The sequence below is a fragment of the Acomys russatus genome, chromosome 11, assembly GCF_903995435.1.
Source record: "Acomys russatus chromosome 11, mAcoRus1.1, whole genome shotgun sequence".
Taxonomy (NCBI): Eukaryota; Metazoa; Chordata; class Mammalia; order Rodentia; family Muridae; genus Acomys; species Acomys russatus.
In genome coordinates, this window is record NC_067147.1 from 10,629,175 (window position 1) to 10,646,019 (window position 16,845).

Sequence of the window (16,845 nt, forward strand, 5' to 3'; positions counted from 1 at the left end):
GTCTCTTTTTTTTCTTTCTTTCCCCTCCTCCTTCAGCCCCCTGACAGGGTCTTGATGTGTGGCCCAATCTGGTTTTGAATTTTTTGTGCTCTAGCGTTAAGCCTCAGTATTTGGGATTACAGGCAAACAAAACATACAAACAACCCCCCCAACAAGAAACAAACAAACAAAAAACAAAAGCAAAAACAACAAAAAACAAACAAACAAACCAAAAAACCAAAAACCAAAACAAAACCAAAAAACCAAAAAACCAAAAAACCAGACCCAACCATTTCTCACAGAGTGTGAGGAAAGGTTGGCTGGCTAAGCTACAGAATTCCTAGGCGATGAGAAAGAAACCTAGCTACAAAGATCTCGTGTCCCCTTTGCTCCTTCAATATATACTGTGGAGATGGGGTTTTTCAGTGTTGTTCGGGCTGGTCTTGAACACCCCCATCCTTCTACCTCAGCTTCCATGGTAGTTAGAGCTACACTCATGTTTGGCCTACAGAGTTCATGGTTGGGTTTTTTTTTTTTTTTCCTTATAAAGCACACTAAATACTAAGATTTGCTCTTGCTTATAATATCCAACCCCACATGTATATCTACTAAATATTTATCTTAAGTTTTTTACGACCATTTGAAGCAGTTTTAGTTTGCACATTTCCCTTTTCTTTATCCCAAAGTCACTTTCACTGCTTTTCTCGGATTCTGTGAGAGTTACAGAGATGCGGAGACTTAAGAGCACCTCACACCGTATGTGGACCAGACTAACGGACACTTAACAGAAACTCGAGGGGTAAACTAGCCAGTTGAAGAAAGTGAGACTCCCCACCCACTCAGGGTAGTATCCGAATCGACAGGGGTGACACCACGGGTGAAGGGATGACTCACTGGAGCGGCACAGCAGCACGCGTGGCGTGGGCGTGAGGGGAGTGAGGGGCAGCTGGGGGTGCACTCCAGGGCCGTGGCCCGAGATGAGGACATTGCTGAAGAGCCCTGAGCCCTGGCGCACCGGGCTCAGCATGGGTGGCGGCGTATAGGGGGGCAGCTCGTGGGCGGGGTCCAGGAGCAGGTGATCCCCGAGGATGCGTGGGGAGCGTAGCTGGCTCTGGTACAGGGTGGCCCCCGAGTAAGAGGTGGGGTTGGGAGTGTAGGAAGAAGGCGGTGGTGGGATGAAGAGGGGCTCAGGCCGGTGCCGGAACTTCTTCTTCTCTGGTAGGGTCTTGAGGGGTTCCTCAACTTTGGCGGCGACAGGTGGATGATGTTTCCGGGGGATTTCCTAGAGTGAGAGGAAGAATTGGGATTCAAATTAGGACATCCCAGCCATTGTCCCTTTTCTAAGTACAGAACTGCCTATCCTTGCCATGGCCCCTTTCCATAGATTTGGCCAGGGATCTCGAAAGTTCTACGGGGGTGGGGGAGAGACTGCCTCCCTTCTGCTCATCCCCTCCCGCCCCTCCCGCTCCTCCCACCACATCGGCCTTGGGCTGGTTAGCCAAGAAAATCCGGAAGGTCTGCAAAGGGTAGAGTAGCTTGGCAAGAAGTAATAAATTCAAATTCTTCTGGCTTATTACTACACTTCCTCTATCTTGAGTGGAATCCAGCAGCGTGGCTCTTTAGTCCCCACACTGCTCCTGCGGGGACAGATCACACACGTTCTGAGCAGGGGACAGAATCCTCTCTTCAGGGATGCAAGGCCCAAGGCTGAGGGGCAGGAAGAGGTTCATGCCTAGCACAGGCTCCCCGAGCTGTCTTCACGGCACTACAGGGTTACTTGAGGCCGGGACACAGTGACCCACAATCCTCAAGGCCGTTTTAACGGGCTCTCCTGGAGATGGAGCTGGTGACGCTCCCCTGCCACGCCCCTCGGAGGCTCCTCTGTAGCAACCTCATCTCCTCCTGCTTCCTGTCAGCAGAGCTAGTTTAGGGGCTCTGGCCGGGGGGAACCAAGCCTCGTCTGGGGGACCTGCCACACGGACACATATATACTAGTAAGTCCACACATGCACGTCAAATAAGAGAAGCAGGGTAATGCCAAGGCCGGACAGAAACAGACTTGAGTCGGGGGGCCCAGCATCAACCCGGAAAAGCCGAGAGCTGGGTGTGACAGCCAGCCCGGGATACCTGTGGAGAGGCTCTGAGGTGCGAAGGCACAGCTGCAGTGCCCAGCAGCTCTAGTGCCAGAGTGGCGAGTGAAGACAGCAGCAAGGGGTGATGGGAAAGGCTTTCATGGTCACATGACCAGCTGCCTCCAGGCCATGTGACCCGCCCTAGCGCCCCCCTCAGCTTTGGGCTCCTCTCACCCGCCGGTCTCCAGTCGTGTGGGCTCTGCCCTTTCCCTCACACCCACTACTTCACTCTAAACTCTCTCGTCTTCCAAGGTGCCATCCCAACCTCTTGGACGGGGGCTCTTCGGGAGGTGAAGGATGAGGGGGCGAGGGACTCCGGGCTTCAGTGTGGAGCTCCCTGAGGGAGGGCCAACGGGGGTGTCTTTAGACCAGTACCTCCCTCCTTTCCTCTGGTAGGGGCGCTTCACACCCTGAGGCGCAAGGAGCCTCGAGGCTGAGGAGGGTGTTTGGAAATGGCGGCTTTACACATCCCCATCCTTAACTGAGGAACAAATCTGGAAACTTTTAAACCCTGTCCCTGGGTCACTGAGGAGGTCTTTTTAGTAATGTGGAGCTCCTGGTGATCTCAACTCTGCTCTGGAGCCCAAACTTACGACCACAGGGTCAAAAGTCCTTTTAAGATTCTTTCTTTTCTGGTGCCTGTCAACCCCCCCCCCCCCCGCCCCGCAAATAATGCCTTACCATCTCCCAGGCAAGGTTCTCTGAGCCACCTGAACCAGAGGCACCACTCAGAATGTCACACCGCCTAGACTGTCACATTTGGGACACGTCTGAAGTATTTAAACGAGGCAGAGAAAATAATAATAATAATAATAACAATAATAATAATAATAATAATAATAATAATAATAATAATAATAATAATAATCTGAGTTTTATAAGGCTCCTACCCCCGGGGAGGAAGAAGTCCACTGGTAAGTCCCAACACTCTGGGGGAAATTAATTGAGACTCCGGGAGGGACATTCTCAAGTTGGCCTTATCCCAGAACTGAGATTAGAAGTTAGAGCTCGTCCTTGGATCTTAAACTGTTTTTTATGTCACTCTTTAATCATTCCACCTGCAAGTAGCTTCCACTTGAGCCTGCCTGTCAGCTGATGGTGTCTCTCATCCCTGCATTAAGCCAAAGTCCACCCCTGCCTACTTGGAACTCCCATAATGACCTACCACTACTGTCTTGCTTGTTGGGCCCACCTGCCTGGTATATAGGTGCACCCTGATTTATGAGGGAGCTCCAATCCAAATAACCCACAGTTAACCCAAAATAACTAAGTTTAAAATGCCTTGCATGCAACTCACTCACAGAGCAGCCTAGCTCTGCAGCCCATGGCACAGCAGTCACTGTGCCCTCATGATCACTTAGCTGATTGGGGGCCGTGGCGTCAAGCCACTACTGGGTGTCCTGAGAGAAGGCTGATGTCCTATAGTTTTACGTCACTGGCCGGGGAGAAGGCCAAGGCCCAAATTCAGAGTAGAGCTCTCACTCATATGTAAAGCCGTGAGCTTGTAAGAGGAGCACCATTTTCGCTGGAGACATCTGTATTTCCGTCTTGTCACCTGCAGGGCACAGGTTTCTCCCTAGGCCCCCCTCTTCTCACTGTCATCAGTGAGATGGGTGGCTGCAATCCCTATGTGACAATGACATCAATCCTCACAACTTCCCCAGGCAAGGGGTGTGCATGTGGCGGAGTTGTTTCACCTTATCCTGTTGCTAGCTGCCTCTGGCCAGAATATGGAGGCTGTCCCTTAGCCTCCTGGCTTCTGGGCCTCAATGTCACACAAGAGCCCCAGACAGCTGTCTTTGAATGTTCCAACCCTCTCCTCATGTCCCCTAGACTCCCGGGAGCCACTCCCTCTCTCTGGACATATAAGACCCAACTCTGAGGGAAAGGACAGGCCTGGTATGGCCAAGCATGGAGGTCATAAAACCCCCAAGGGTAGAGAGAAGACGAGGCAGAGAGAAGAGGAAGGAGTGATGAAGGCAAAAGGAAGTTAACAGTGAGTGAGAACCACACATCACTTTGCTTTCCTGAGATTTGCGGTGTCCGGCTTTCACTGGGCGTATTATGGGAACTGTAATGGACCCTCGTCCCCCAGAGTATTTTAAGCGGGTGTGACGATGAAGCTATTGGCAAGGCAGATCATGCGAGCCAATGCTGCTGCGGCTACTTCCCAGAGGCGCCGCCCTTCCCAGGGTTACCTTTTGGGCAGCTGGATCTGGGGAGAAGCCAGAGGTTTTGGGAGAGGACCAGGACAAGGCAAGAGCTGTTCGTTGCCAAGACGCTTTTCATATCTTAGTAACTGGCAAGGTTATATTGATGTCTGCCAACCGGGTTATCATTTACATTTAAGCAGGAGAACGAGTCAGTTCTCAGAACTGGGTCCAGGCCATTAGCCTGGGGGAGTAACAAGCATGGGATGGGTGGTCAAATGCAGGTGGCCTGTTAAGCCTGGACCTGACTGAAAAGGAGACTCTCTCGTATCTGAGCTTAGGCCAGTGACTCCGGAAAAGCCTTCCTCATCTCCAGGAAAGCAAAGAGACGTCCCCACCCCAGGCAAGGTGTGGCAGCACAGCAACTCACAGCGGACGCACGAGGGGCAGCCCCTTGGGGAGAGCGAGGGGGGGACAGGGCCATCCTCACGAGCACAGGCATCTCGTCGTCCGACGTCGAGCTGGCTGGCTTGTCTCTGGCCGAGGGGGTGGCAGCGACGCTGTTGGTGAACCCCTGAGAGCTGGGCTTGGGCGGGAGAAGCTTGACAGGGACAGACACGGGCATGACCATAGGCGTGAGGCGGTCTGCCTCAGGAGGGAGCTGCGGTGGCGGTGGAGGCGGAGGTGGCAGTGGCGGCTGGGGCTGAGGCTGAGGCTGAGGCGCTGGCGCCTTCTCTCCTTCCTCCTACATAGACAATAAAGGCTTTGATCCTGGGCTGAAAGCAGCTCTCCCAAGGGGGACTTGCTTTTCCTCAGAAGTTCCAGGGCATCAGTGGTGGGGAAACAGAAAGCCACAGCTGGGTGGTCTCTTCCTCTAACTCAGGGTCCCTGAGCTACGTTTACATTATCACTTTATATGAAAATTAAAAAAAAAAAAAAAAAAAAAAGAGTTGGCGGGGCTTTTGTCGCTCAAAACCGAACATGTGACCTTATGCAGGAGCCTACCATTCCTTGGGCCTCAGTTTACTCAAGGTGTCTAATAGAAACAGTCATCACAGCCTACATTTTTATTCAGGTTAGGAAACCACATTGAAAACGCAAAATATGCTGTGGTTTCGTTTGTTTCTTTGAGACAGGTTCTCCAGAGGAGCCAAACTGGCCTCAAACTGAGGATTCTCCTGCCTCAGCCTGGATGACAGGAGTGTAATGCTAAAAAAAACAAAAACAAAAACAAAAACAAAAAACCAACATTTTCCTTTTCTGTTTTTGAGACAGGGTCTTGCTATGTTGCCTTGGCTAGCATGAAACTTGCTATGTAAACCAGGCTGGATTCAACTTGCAGTGATCCTCCTGTCTCTCCCTCTTGAACTTTGGGATTATATAGGCACGAGCCATGATCCACCTGGCAACATCCTGTTTTGAAAAAGCGAAGACAGGCTAGAGAGATGGCTCAGTGGTTAAAAACACTGGCTGCTCTTCCCAGCTCTTTCCCAGTACCCACATGGCAGCTCACAACTGTCTGTAATCCAGTATACATCCAGGCAAAGCACCAATGCACACAAAATAAAAATAAATTTAAAAAACATTTTAAAACTTGAAAGACAAACTCCTCCTCTTACCTGGCATGGCCAGGGAATGGAGACGGGAGAGTGAATCTCATAAATTCAATATTCAAAGAAGTTTCAGGGAATTCTATGAGTTTTAACCTAACCCAAAGACAGTTTCCTATGCCACTATCCACCGGGTTACCCTGAGAGTATGCAGGGTCCCTGGACCCTGCCAACAGACGTTCACCATCGCATGGATGAACAGAACATTCTGGCCAAGAGTTTGAGAGTTATATGCTTTTTTCATAGCCACTGACCACTGATCTCAAAGACCATCTTGTTATGGCCTTGAATATTTCAAGCTGTATCCTCTGCATTTACATGTTTATATACGTCACATTTGCACAGTTCCCTCTGCATCCTTCTCTGGGAGAAGATATAGGATTCCCTAAAGCAATTTCTAGCACCCCTCTTTTGACTTTGTCTCTAAAGCCAGAGAAGTGGGGGCTGTGTGATCTGGCTGGCTCCCAGGGAGGACTGGGCTCCTCCTGGTGCCCACAAAAGGCACAGCCATCCCCCTGTCTCACTCTGACAGCAGCAAAGCAAAGCAAGCAGCACATGATCTGCAAAGGATGAGGTGGGCTCCTGCTGACCTGTTTGAGGCTGGGGGAGGCCCTCATTCCCCCATGGGACCGCATGTGGCCGTTCAGGGCAGGCAGGCTTTTGAACTCCTTCAGGCAGATGGAGCATGTCAGCTTGTTCTTGGCATCAAACTGCTCCCCAAACGCTCCTTTGGTTTGGCCACTGATGAAGGGCAGGGTCACATGGAATGGACGTACACGTTGAGGAAAGGAAAACAAGAATTTATCACAAGGCCTCACACCTACAACGAACCCATTTTATTTATCTAATCCTCCACTGCCCATGGCTTTGATAGCCTCCAGAGAACCAAACCCAATGTTCAGATAGAAAAACTGAGGCTCAGAGGGAGCAAAGCTTTCTTTCTTAATTATTTATTTATTTATCTATCTATTTATTTATTTATTTTTTGAGACAGGGTCTCTCTGTGTAGCCTTGGCTGTCCTAGACTCACTTTGTAAACCATGCTGGCCTCGAACTCACAGCAATCCTCCTGCCTCTACCTCCCGAGTGCTGGGATTAAAGGCTCGAGCCATCACGCCCGGCCAAGGCTTTCTTTCTTAAAAAACAAAATAGATTTACATATATTGTGTGTGTGCATATACCTGTGTAATGTATGCCATAGTGTGTGTGCGTGTGAGGTCAGAGGACAACTTGGAGTCATCTCTTTCCTTTTGCTATATAGGCCCCAGGGTTCAAATTCAAGTCGTCATCAGGCTTAGCACCTCTGTCTGCAGAGCCACCTCACTGGCCTGGGAGAGCTGCTTCTTCTTTAAAAAAAAAAAAAAAAAAAAAAAAAAAAAAAAAAGTGTGGGGCTGGAGAGATGGCTCAGTGGTTAAGAGCACCACCTGCTCTTCCAGAGGTCCTGAGTTCAATTCCCAGCAACCACATGGTGGTTCACAACCATCTATAATGTGATCTGATGCCCTCTCCTGCAGAAAAAGCACTCATATACAATAAATAAATAAAAATTTAAAAATCTCTTTAAAAAAAAGTGTGTGTGTGTGTGTGTGTGTGTGTGTGTGTGTGTGTGTAGTGTTTCAGTTACTTGTATTGCACGTGCAGCTGTGAGCCCCCTCTTGTGGGTGCTGGGTCTCCAACTCCAGTCGGCTGTAAGACCAGCAAGCGCTCTTTCCTGCTAAGCCATCTCTCCAGCAGAAAGTGCTTCCTTAAAACTAGGTCCCACAGGACACATCATCCATCATTTCAGGCCTCCAGGCACTGGGGCTTTCTCATCCACAGCTTTCAGGACCACCCACCATGGTTATGAGAGAAGCAAGTGAGTCTGCGCTATTCACTGCCACACGCCCAAAGTCCGGCTTTAAGCCTGGTACACAGAAGGTGCTCAGCAAGTCCTTGTTGACTAAATAGATAAAGAAGAGCATGCACTGTGGTGCACCCCTGTAATCCCAGCACTTGGAGAGGCAGAGGCAGGGGGGGTCTCTCTGAGAGAGAGAGAACACAACACATGGCAGCCAAACTCCTTACTGCGCCTCACTCTAGGGGTACCTTCAGCTCTCTGAGCTCAGTGCTCTCATCTCTGAGATGAGAACAGCAGTGGCCAAGGATAATCGAGGACTTATGATTGACAGGCGCCCGGCAGCAATGCCTGCCTCACTGGTGTCTTACTCCCTGGAACACGTGGGTTAATCATACAGTAAGTGCTCAAGCACACCTGCTACTGCTTTTCCTATACTTTCTTTGAAACATTGACCTTGGATTTAGAAGCGAGTTACTTAAACAACCCAAGAAAACCCCCAGCCTCCCAGATAGTTCAAATCTTTGGTCATACCTTGATTCCGGGGACCCTGGCTGGGTTCTCCCGTCAGGTAGGTGCATCTAATTTTGAGCCAAACAGGACACCAAAAGAAAACAAGAAAGAGAGAGAGAGAGAGAGAGAGAGAGAGAGAGAGAGAGAGAGAGAGAGAGAGAGAGAGAGAAACCAAACGTGAGGAATCTCAAGTGGTCTGAACACCAGGATCATAACCTTCCAGAACCTTCGCTGCTCAGGATTACCCTGACAAGTCTACACGTCTTTGTTCCGCATCTGACTTCTTCCCCTACTCCCCGAATCACAGCTGATACCAGCCCCAGCTGGGACACAACCTCCTTCCACCCTCCTTACTTTGTTTGCATCTATTCTGCACTAGCTGGGTCTCTCCCCACAATGGGCCAGAAAAGGAATGAAGAGCACAGCATCATTCCAGGAGGCCCGATAGAATTTTCTTAAAACCCCAAAACGTTGGGCCTACGAGTACATGCATGGCTTGTGTGGTATGGTGCACGTGTGTTGCGGGGAGTATCTGTGCAGGAGTCAGAGGACAATCTGTGTCTTGGGGATGCATTCAGTAGGGGTGAGACATGTCCACGGTGTGGTCCCCTGGCCTCCGTTACAGACACTGCACATATGTGTGTATTTGTCTGTGTGCAGGGGCACATGGTTATGCATGCACATGTAGGCACTTGAGTGGAGGTCAGAGGTTAGGCCAGCTTTGGCTCGTTGTTCCCCAGGCACTGTCCATGTCGCTAATTTTATTACACTTATTTATTATATGTGTGTATGTGCTGCTACGACATGTGTGTGGAAGCCAACAGACAACATGTTGGGGTCAGTACTCTCCTTTCTCCTGGGTGGTGGGGGATGGAGTGCAGGTCCTCAGGCAGGCAGCAGTAGGTGCCACTCCCTACTGAGCCATCGTGACAGCCCAACTTGTTCTTTTTGAGACAGGGTCTCTCACTGGCTTGGAACTCTATACCGAACTAGGCTGGCTGGCTGGTGAGCCCCAGGGATCCTCTGGTTTCTGCTTCCCCAGTGGCGGCATTGCAAGCCCTTGCTGCCAAGCTCCACCCCGTACCCCATGATTGAACTGAGTCACCCCCTGTCCTCCAGGCCCTGACTCGAGGTCCTGATCATTACATCAACCACATAGGACTTACTACAATATTCTAGCCATCTCCTTAGTGAGATAACAAATCCCCAGGGCCAAGGACTGAAGCCAAATTGATTCTGTATTCCAAGTGCCTGGCACACACAGTGCCTGGCACACGTAGGTTAACCTTTGTGAAACGTATAAAGAACGTAAAGGGTGAAGGTTGGAGAGAGAACTGGGTCTGTTGCACACGCAGCTATGGGGAGAAACTTCAACTCTGAGATACCTGGGGCCACATCGCACTGGGAGACGGCTGCTGATGCTGAGACCCCATGTTGTTGAGGTGGATCCCGCTGGGGGACAGGAGCGGTTGGTGAGGAAGGGTGCTGCTGACCCGAGTCATTTCTGAGCTTGTTGGGTCTGCCACCCCTGTATCAGGAGGCCCCATGTCCCCATGGGAGCTCAGCAGAGCCGGAGTCTGTCTGTCACTAGAATATGACTTCAACTGACTGTCTTCCCGCTGCTGGTGCTGGGACAGGTGGCTCTGCTGGTAGAGGGGGTGGCTATAGGGCTGTTGAGGCTCTTGATAATAATACTGGGGCATGGAGCCCAGCTGGATCAGCTGGACAGCATGTGCCTGCTCTGGGGTATACTGATGGGGGTCCCTGTGGTAGGAAGGGGGCTGCAGGTGCATCGGCGGCGGCTGCTGTTCTTGCAAGTGTTGCATCATGGGTTGGGGCTGATAATACTGAGGTATCTGCAGTGAACCCTGCCGCTGCTGCAGTTGGAGCTGCTGCTGCTGCTGCTGCTGTTGCTGCTGAGGCTGCGAGGGGCGAATCTGCTGCTGCTGTTGCTGTTGCATTTCTTGCACAGAGATCCGCTGCAGCCCTGCTTGCTGCTGCTGAGGTGGCGGCTGCGGGTAATATTGGTGCTGCTGCATTGGTTGCATATGGCTGGGCAGCACCTGAGGGGCTTGCAGTGGCTGTCCTCCTTGCATTGCCATCTGGGCCAGGGGCTGCTGGTAGTCATAATACAGGTGCCCTTGGGGAGTGTGCTGCCCGACTGGAAGGGCTGGTTTGGGCAGTCCCCCTGTGAAACCAGGGTGAGGCTGCTGGGGCACCTGCTGGTAGCGGGAAGCTATAGCTGAGGGCTCCACAGGCTTCTGAGACAGCAGCTGACGGAGGGCACTGTCAGAGGCCCCGTCCATCACTGCTGACTGGGTGTGCAGCACCTGGGCCATATTGTTGACCTGAATTCGCAGGTTTTGGTTGGCAAATACCTGGGTGAAAGAGTCTAGCTTGTGTAAAACGCCACTGGTGAGTTTCTGGGTCCGGATCTCACTGGCCTGGGAATACGTGTATTGGTAGCCATCCGCAGGCTCCACCTGGGTCGGCGCTCCCCACATCATGTTTGAGTTGGCCAAGTTGCTACGAAGCTGGACGTGGTTCCCGGGTCCCGCATGGCTTCCCCATCCCCCCTGCCTGGAGGTATCCATTTGGCCAAGGTTTTTGGAGCCAAGAGGCAAGCCCAGACCATCCCGAGCATCTTGAGGGAAGTGAGGCGAGATGGGTGAGGCCTGCGGGGCATCCATTCCAGCCCCCGAGATTGTATTTCCATAGCTGTGGTTCAGCCCGCTGTGGACACCGAGGGGTGCCTGTTGATAGAAGAGGTTCTCACCACCATGCGCTACGTGGTTGGTCTTGTACAGCTGCTGGTCCCCCATTCTCCTTGGTTATGAATGGTTTTTTTTTTTTTTAAAGGAAAGAGAAAAGAAAAAAAAAAAAAAAAAAAAAAGAGGGAATGAAGGAAATCCAAAAATCCTGAAACCCTGAGAAGATGAGCGGAAGTGTCCACCCTACTCCACAGCTGACATGTCTGTGAGGGTGGCCGGAGGCAGGGGTTCCCGTTGGCTTGAACCACACATGTGCAGAGTCGAGGTGTCTACATCCTCACTCGGGCTGAGGTACGGACCAGACACCACGAAGGTGGGGAAACGTTTTTCACACCTGGAAGACAGGATGCAAAGGACAAAATTATCTCCCTGGATGCTTCATGACAAGCCATTGTGTATATTGTGGCCATTAATAAAAGGTAAGTACAGGGAAGGCTAGTGTGGTGGATCAGCAGGTTAAGGCACTAACCACTAAGCCTGATGACCTCAGTTCAAAGCCAGGGACCACGTGGTGGAAGGAGAGATCTGACTCCTGAAAACTGTACTCTGACCTCCGTGGGAGCGCCATGGCGTGTGTGGTGTGTATACTCACGTGCAGGGAATGTAAGTGTCGGAGGAGGACATCAGGTGTCCCGCTCAACCAACTCCCACCTTATCCCAGGGTCTCTCGTTGAACTCTGTGTTAGATTAGTGGCCAGCAAGCCTCAGTGGTCCCTCTTTCTATGCCACCCACAGTGCTGGAGTTCTAGCCACCAATAGCCACACTGAGCTTTTTCTATGCATGCTAGAGATTTGAACTCAGGTCCTCATGTTTGTGCAGCAAATGGGCCCCCTTCCAAGGCTTCTCCTCCTCAATTCCAGTTCTTCAGTCATCTTTAAACCGGGCTGTGACGCTCTGGGAGTGCATGAGGGCTTTGCAAGCGCTGCCCACACACTCCAGACTCCAAGAGGAACAGTTCTCAGGGGTTTTGAGTTTTTCGAGACAGGGTCTCTCTGTGTAGCCTTGGCTGCCTTGGACTCACTTTGTAGACCAGGCTGGCCTTGAACTCACAGCGATCTGCCTGCCTCTGCCTCCCCGAGTGCTGGGATTACAGGCGTGCGCCACTGCGCCCAGCACAAAAGAGCTTTTAACCTAAAATATATATTACATATAGAATTTCTAGAGGAAGTGAAATACAAATAAAATTTCAAGGGAAAAGAGAGGACACAGTGTGTATATATATGTATGCGTATTGAGTGGTGGTGGTGGTGGTGTGTTAGTGTGTGTGTATGTGTGTGTGTGTGAGTGTGTGTCTGTGTGTGTTGGATGACTAATGGGTGGGTACTAAATGGCTAGGGTGTTTAGGTTCCATGGGATAAATTTAGAAGTGATGTCATAGTTTCACTTAAAAAAATTCAATATTTATAATATGCAGGAAATCACATCGGCAAACACGATAAAAACTGTAGATGTAAACTTGAACATGAGTGGGAGTGGGTAAAGAGTTTTGGAAAATTCTAAGTTGGGTGTGGCAACACATGCCTGTAATCCCAGGGCTCAGAGGCAGGAGGATCAAGAGGTGCTGAAGGCCATTCTGGGCTACATGAGATCCTGTCTCAAAAAAATCTTAAGAAAAAGGAGTTTTACAATCTTATTTTAGGGAGGGTTTTAAAGCAGAAACATCTGGAGTTGACCCTGAGTTTGAGCTGTTGGGGACAGTGAGGGGGTGGGTCACTTAAGGCTCCTCAGCAGATGTGCCAGGGTGCTGGGAACAGGGGTGACATGTTCCAGTACCAGGCTCCTCTGCTGCTCAAAAGATGGCCCACACCATAGGGGAGCTGGTTAGTGTTTATAGCCAGGGCTTCTTGCCCAGTCGCACCGTAATGGTTGGTTTTAACTGTCAACTTGACACAACCCACAGTCACCTGGGAAGAGAGTCAATGAGGGGTTGTCCACATTGGGTTGGCTGTGGGCATGTCTATGTGGAGGATTAGTTGATGTGGGAGTCCCCTGTGGGCAGCACCATTCCTCAGGCAGGGGCTTCGGACCTGCATAAGCATGGAGAAATCAAGTGGAGCACCAGCATGCAAGAGCAAGCAAACAAGCACGCATTCATTCATTTCTTTCTTTTTATGACTGGAGATGTGACATGACCAGCTGTCTCAAGCTCCCACTGCTGTGACTTTCCCACAGTGATGGGCTGTCACCTGGGATTGCGAACTAAAAGGAACACTTTTCAAAGTTGCTCAAAAATGTTTTCGGCTATTTTCATTATTTGTATTTTATACTTTCCTTATATGTATGTTTGGGCACCATGTGTGTGGTGCTTGTGGAGGCACACGCACACCATATATACATACCATAAATTTAAAACATTTTAAAAAGTGTGTGTGTGTGTGTGCGCACGCGTGTGTGAAGATGTCACAGTGCTCATGTGGAGATTGGAGGACAACCATGTGGAGTGGTTTTTTTTTTTCCTTCCACCTTTGAGTATTCAGGGGATCAAACTCAGGTCATCAAACTCAGGCCATCAGGCTTGCAGCCACAGGAAACCAACCTCCTCCTTTAAACTGTGCCAGTGAGCAAGACAAACCACAGAACAATGATCTGGTCTCCCAGAGTTAAGACAGGAGTGGTCGAGTCGATGCTGGAACAGACAGATTTCTCCACGGACAAACAGAACTTAAGGGGACCCATCACGGTGTTCCAGAGAAGGAAACAGCATGAATGAAGCCATGGAACCAGGCGCAGATGTCCACAGTGGGGCACCACAGCCTTGTCAGAAACTCAGCCGTGGAGCTGATGGAATGGCTCAGAGGGTCAGTGTGCTTGCCACCAACCCTGCAGACCTGAGTTCAATCCCTGAGATCAACCGGGTAGACTGGGAAAACTGACTGTCCAAGTGGTGTTCTGACTCCCGTAAGAGCACACATGCACACGCACACTAACAAACAAAATGTAATTTAAAAAAAGAAAAGAAAAGTGTAGAGTGGTTAAGGGCACTTGCTGCTTTTGTATAGGACCCAGGTTCTGTTCCCATCATCCACAAGGCGACTCACAACTGTCTGTGACTCCAGTTCCAGAGGATATGACATCCTCATCTGACCTCTTAGGGCACCAGACACACAGATGGTGCACACGCATGCATGCAGGCAAACACCTGTGCATGTCACTCAGCACAGACATCCTATGCAGGGGATGGAAGCTAGATCATGTCGCTCTGTCCTCCCAAAGTGCTGGGGAGAGAGAAGGATGGCCCTGCAGTCTGAGCTAGAGGGAGCAACTCTATTCCTTAGTCTATCCACAGCAGGGCTGAAGCTTTTTCCTTATGAGCACGGCCCCTAGGTGGGCCTCTAGTGACTTCTCAGTTCCTGGGATGCTTGCAACATCAGCACCATCTGTGCTCTTCCTACACACACACACACACACACACACACACACACACACACAGCTCAGAAGCTTTGGGCAGGCTCAGGCAGTCTACATAATTTTTTGTTGTTTTGAGACAGAGTATCAGGTAGCCTAGGCTGGTCCCAAAACTTGCTGAGTAGCCAAGGACCTTGAACTCCTCACCCTCTGCCTCTGCCTTCCTGGTTGCCAGGCTGTGTTCTTTTGAGCCTTCCTAGTGTCTCCTGATGCTCAAGCTGAAGGTCACACACAGTCTTAAGGATCATCTAGTTTCCTCACAGTACAAATGGAGAAACTGAGCGGGGCGTGGTGGCGCACGCCTTTAATCCCAGCACTTGGGAGGAGGCAGAGGCAGGTGGACCGCTGTGAGTTCAAGGTCTACAAAGTGAGTACGGGACAGTCCGGGCTACACAGAGAAACCCTGTCTCGAAAAACAAAACAAAACAACAACAACAAAACAAGTAGAGAAACTGAGACCCAGACATGTGTCCCCTGGGACCGGAACAGTGCCTGGCTCACAGCTACCATGACATCATTCCTTCAACTAAGACAGGACAGTGACTTCCCCACACAGCACAGGGAGGCCATGGCAACACCACGTGCTGTTTACTTGGGATACAATTTGTGTATCTATCTGAATGTTCACACATGGTTCGAAACTCACAGGCTAAAAGTGACATACAAAAGAGTAGGAGAGAACTCAAAGGAATGCTTGAAAATAAAGTGAAAAGGCACAGCACAAATTCAGAACGAGCGAGTTTATATGAAGAGCCCCCTCCTGCCTGTCCCCAGCTGCCCCACACCCCTCCTGGAATAATCAGACCCTTACACATCCCAAGGACAGCTGTACACAACCCCACTGACACACACGGTACAAAGCTAGGCCTCGAGGTCAGCATCCTGCAAAACTTTACACATAATCACTGGAAACCCAAAACCCATTTGTCACAGGGACTTGTCAATCTGTGGAACTGCTGGGATACTCAAGATGGACCTTATTATTTTTGTCCTGGTTTAATTACTTTTAGTATTGCTTTTGCTGCCTTATTATTTTCCTAATGAAGTAACAGCTTTGCCCATGTTGTCCATATCCTCTTGGGTAATTGGCACAGAAGTGTTTTAAACACGCGAGTGACACCACTACTTTCACATTTATCCTGTCAGTTTCCTACTAGAAACAAGGCTCAGGCGCTCTAGAGTGAGTCATACAAATAAATCACCCCCCAGCCCCCAGAACTCAGCCCCACCTCCACACTCTCCCAAAAGGGGTGTGCGCCCATCTTCCCTGCCATAAGAATCTGGGACGGACAGCCCATTGCTTCTGTGCTAGCCACCCAGAGGCATCTGTGTCCCTACAACTGGGTCCTCACATATATTCAGTGAACACTTGCAGAACTGAAATGCTGAGCCAGGCAAACGTCATCTATTGTGGGTCACTTTGCCCTCAGGTTCTAGTCTCTGACATGGACCTAGGGGCAAATGTCTTCCTGGAGGGTCTGGGGCCCCAACGGACTGGATTCATGGAGTGCCGCAGATCACAGCAAAGTTCTGCAGAGGCCTCGTAGGAGCTTATAGAAGGGTGTGGTGGCACACACCTGTAATCCCTGTACTCAGGGAGGCAGAAGCAAGTGGATCTCTGTGAGTTCGAGGCCAGCCTGGTCTACAAAGCAAGTTTAGGACAGCCAAGGCTACACAGAGAGACCCTGTCTCGAAAAACTGTAACCTAACAAAACAAAACTTCGCACGGGGCTGAAGAGGTGGCATAGTCACTGTGAGTGCTTGGCTGTACAGGAATGAGTTGGGATCCCAGGGCCCATGTAGAAAGCTGGGTGTGGCCGCACATGTAATACCATGTATGGGATACCATGTATGGGGTGGAGAAAGAAGACATGAAGGCTTGCCAGCATCACATTGGGCTCAATGAGAGACCCTGTCTCAAAGGAGTAAGATATCGAGTGACAGAGCAGGATGTGCAGTGTTCTCTCTTCTCTGGCTACACACATACATACCAAACATGCACGCACGCGCGCACACACACACACACACACCCCCCACAGGAATAGATGTGGCTGGACTTGACCCAAGTCACAGTCTGGCCTGTCTCCAGCATTTAAAGTCCTCTCTGACCTCCCCCAACCCCCCACCCTAGGTTGGGACACCAGGAAATGGGGGTACAATCTGCAAGGAGGACATCTGTCTTGGGGGCAGCCTTTGAACCAGACAGACACACACACACACACACACACAGGCACATGTGGGGAGGAAGTTGACTTTGGCTGAAATCTCTGTGGAACTTGTTTGCTTACAATTGAGAAGGGGTAACACCCTGCTCCTGCCAGACCACCACAGCTTGTTTGAGGAAGAAAATCCAGGAGGCCTTTCCTTTTTCCGGCCAGGGCCATCATTTAGAAATTGTATACACAGTTCCCCAGAGGCGCTGGCTTATGCTTTAGGCAAATCTTCCTGC

At 50.5% G+C, this 16,845-nt stretch overlaps 1 protein-coding gene and 1 long non-coding RNA gene across 6 annotated transcripts in view; both read right to left on the bottom strand.

The window, feature by feature from the left end:
- Positions 1-11,062, bottom strand: part of Trerf1 (transcriptional regulating factor 1) — a 43,002-nt gene extending 31,940 nt beyond the window's left edge. For 2 of the 4 annotated variants that reach the window (XM_051152850.1, XM_051152849.1), the window contains exons 1-5: positions 9,605-11,062; positions 8,241-8,287; positions 6,462-6,612; positions 4,752-5,006; positions 874-1,261 (exon numbers count right to left, since the gene is read on the bottom strand). In XM_051152850.1, the coding sequence (XP_051008807.1) occupies positions 874-1,261; positions 4,752-5,006; positions 6,462-6,612; positions 8,241-8,287; positions 9,605-11,041 (2,278 nt within the window). In that variant the 5' untranslated portion in view covers positions 11,042-11,062. Of the gene's footprint in view, positions 1-873; positions 1,262-4,691; positions 5,007-6,461; positions 6,613-8,240; positions 8,288-9,604 lie in introns of all 4 variants that reach the window. The other 2 variants (XM_051152848.1, XM_051152851.1) reach the window with 2 other exon arrangements.
- Positions 11,063-11,085: 23 nt separating this feature from the next.
- LOC127195442 (uncharacterized) overlaps positions 11,086-16,845 on the bottom strand; it is a 167,807-nt gene continuing 162,047 nt past the window's right edge. For both annotated transcript variants that reach the window (XR_007831384.1, XR_007831382.1), the window contains exon 4: positions 11,086-11,324. This is a non-coding gene — a long non-coding RNA (uncharacterized LOC127195442). The remainder of the gene's footprint in view (positions 11,325-16,845) is intronic.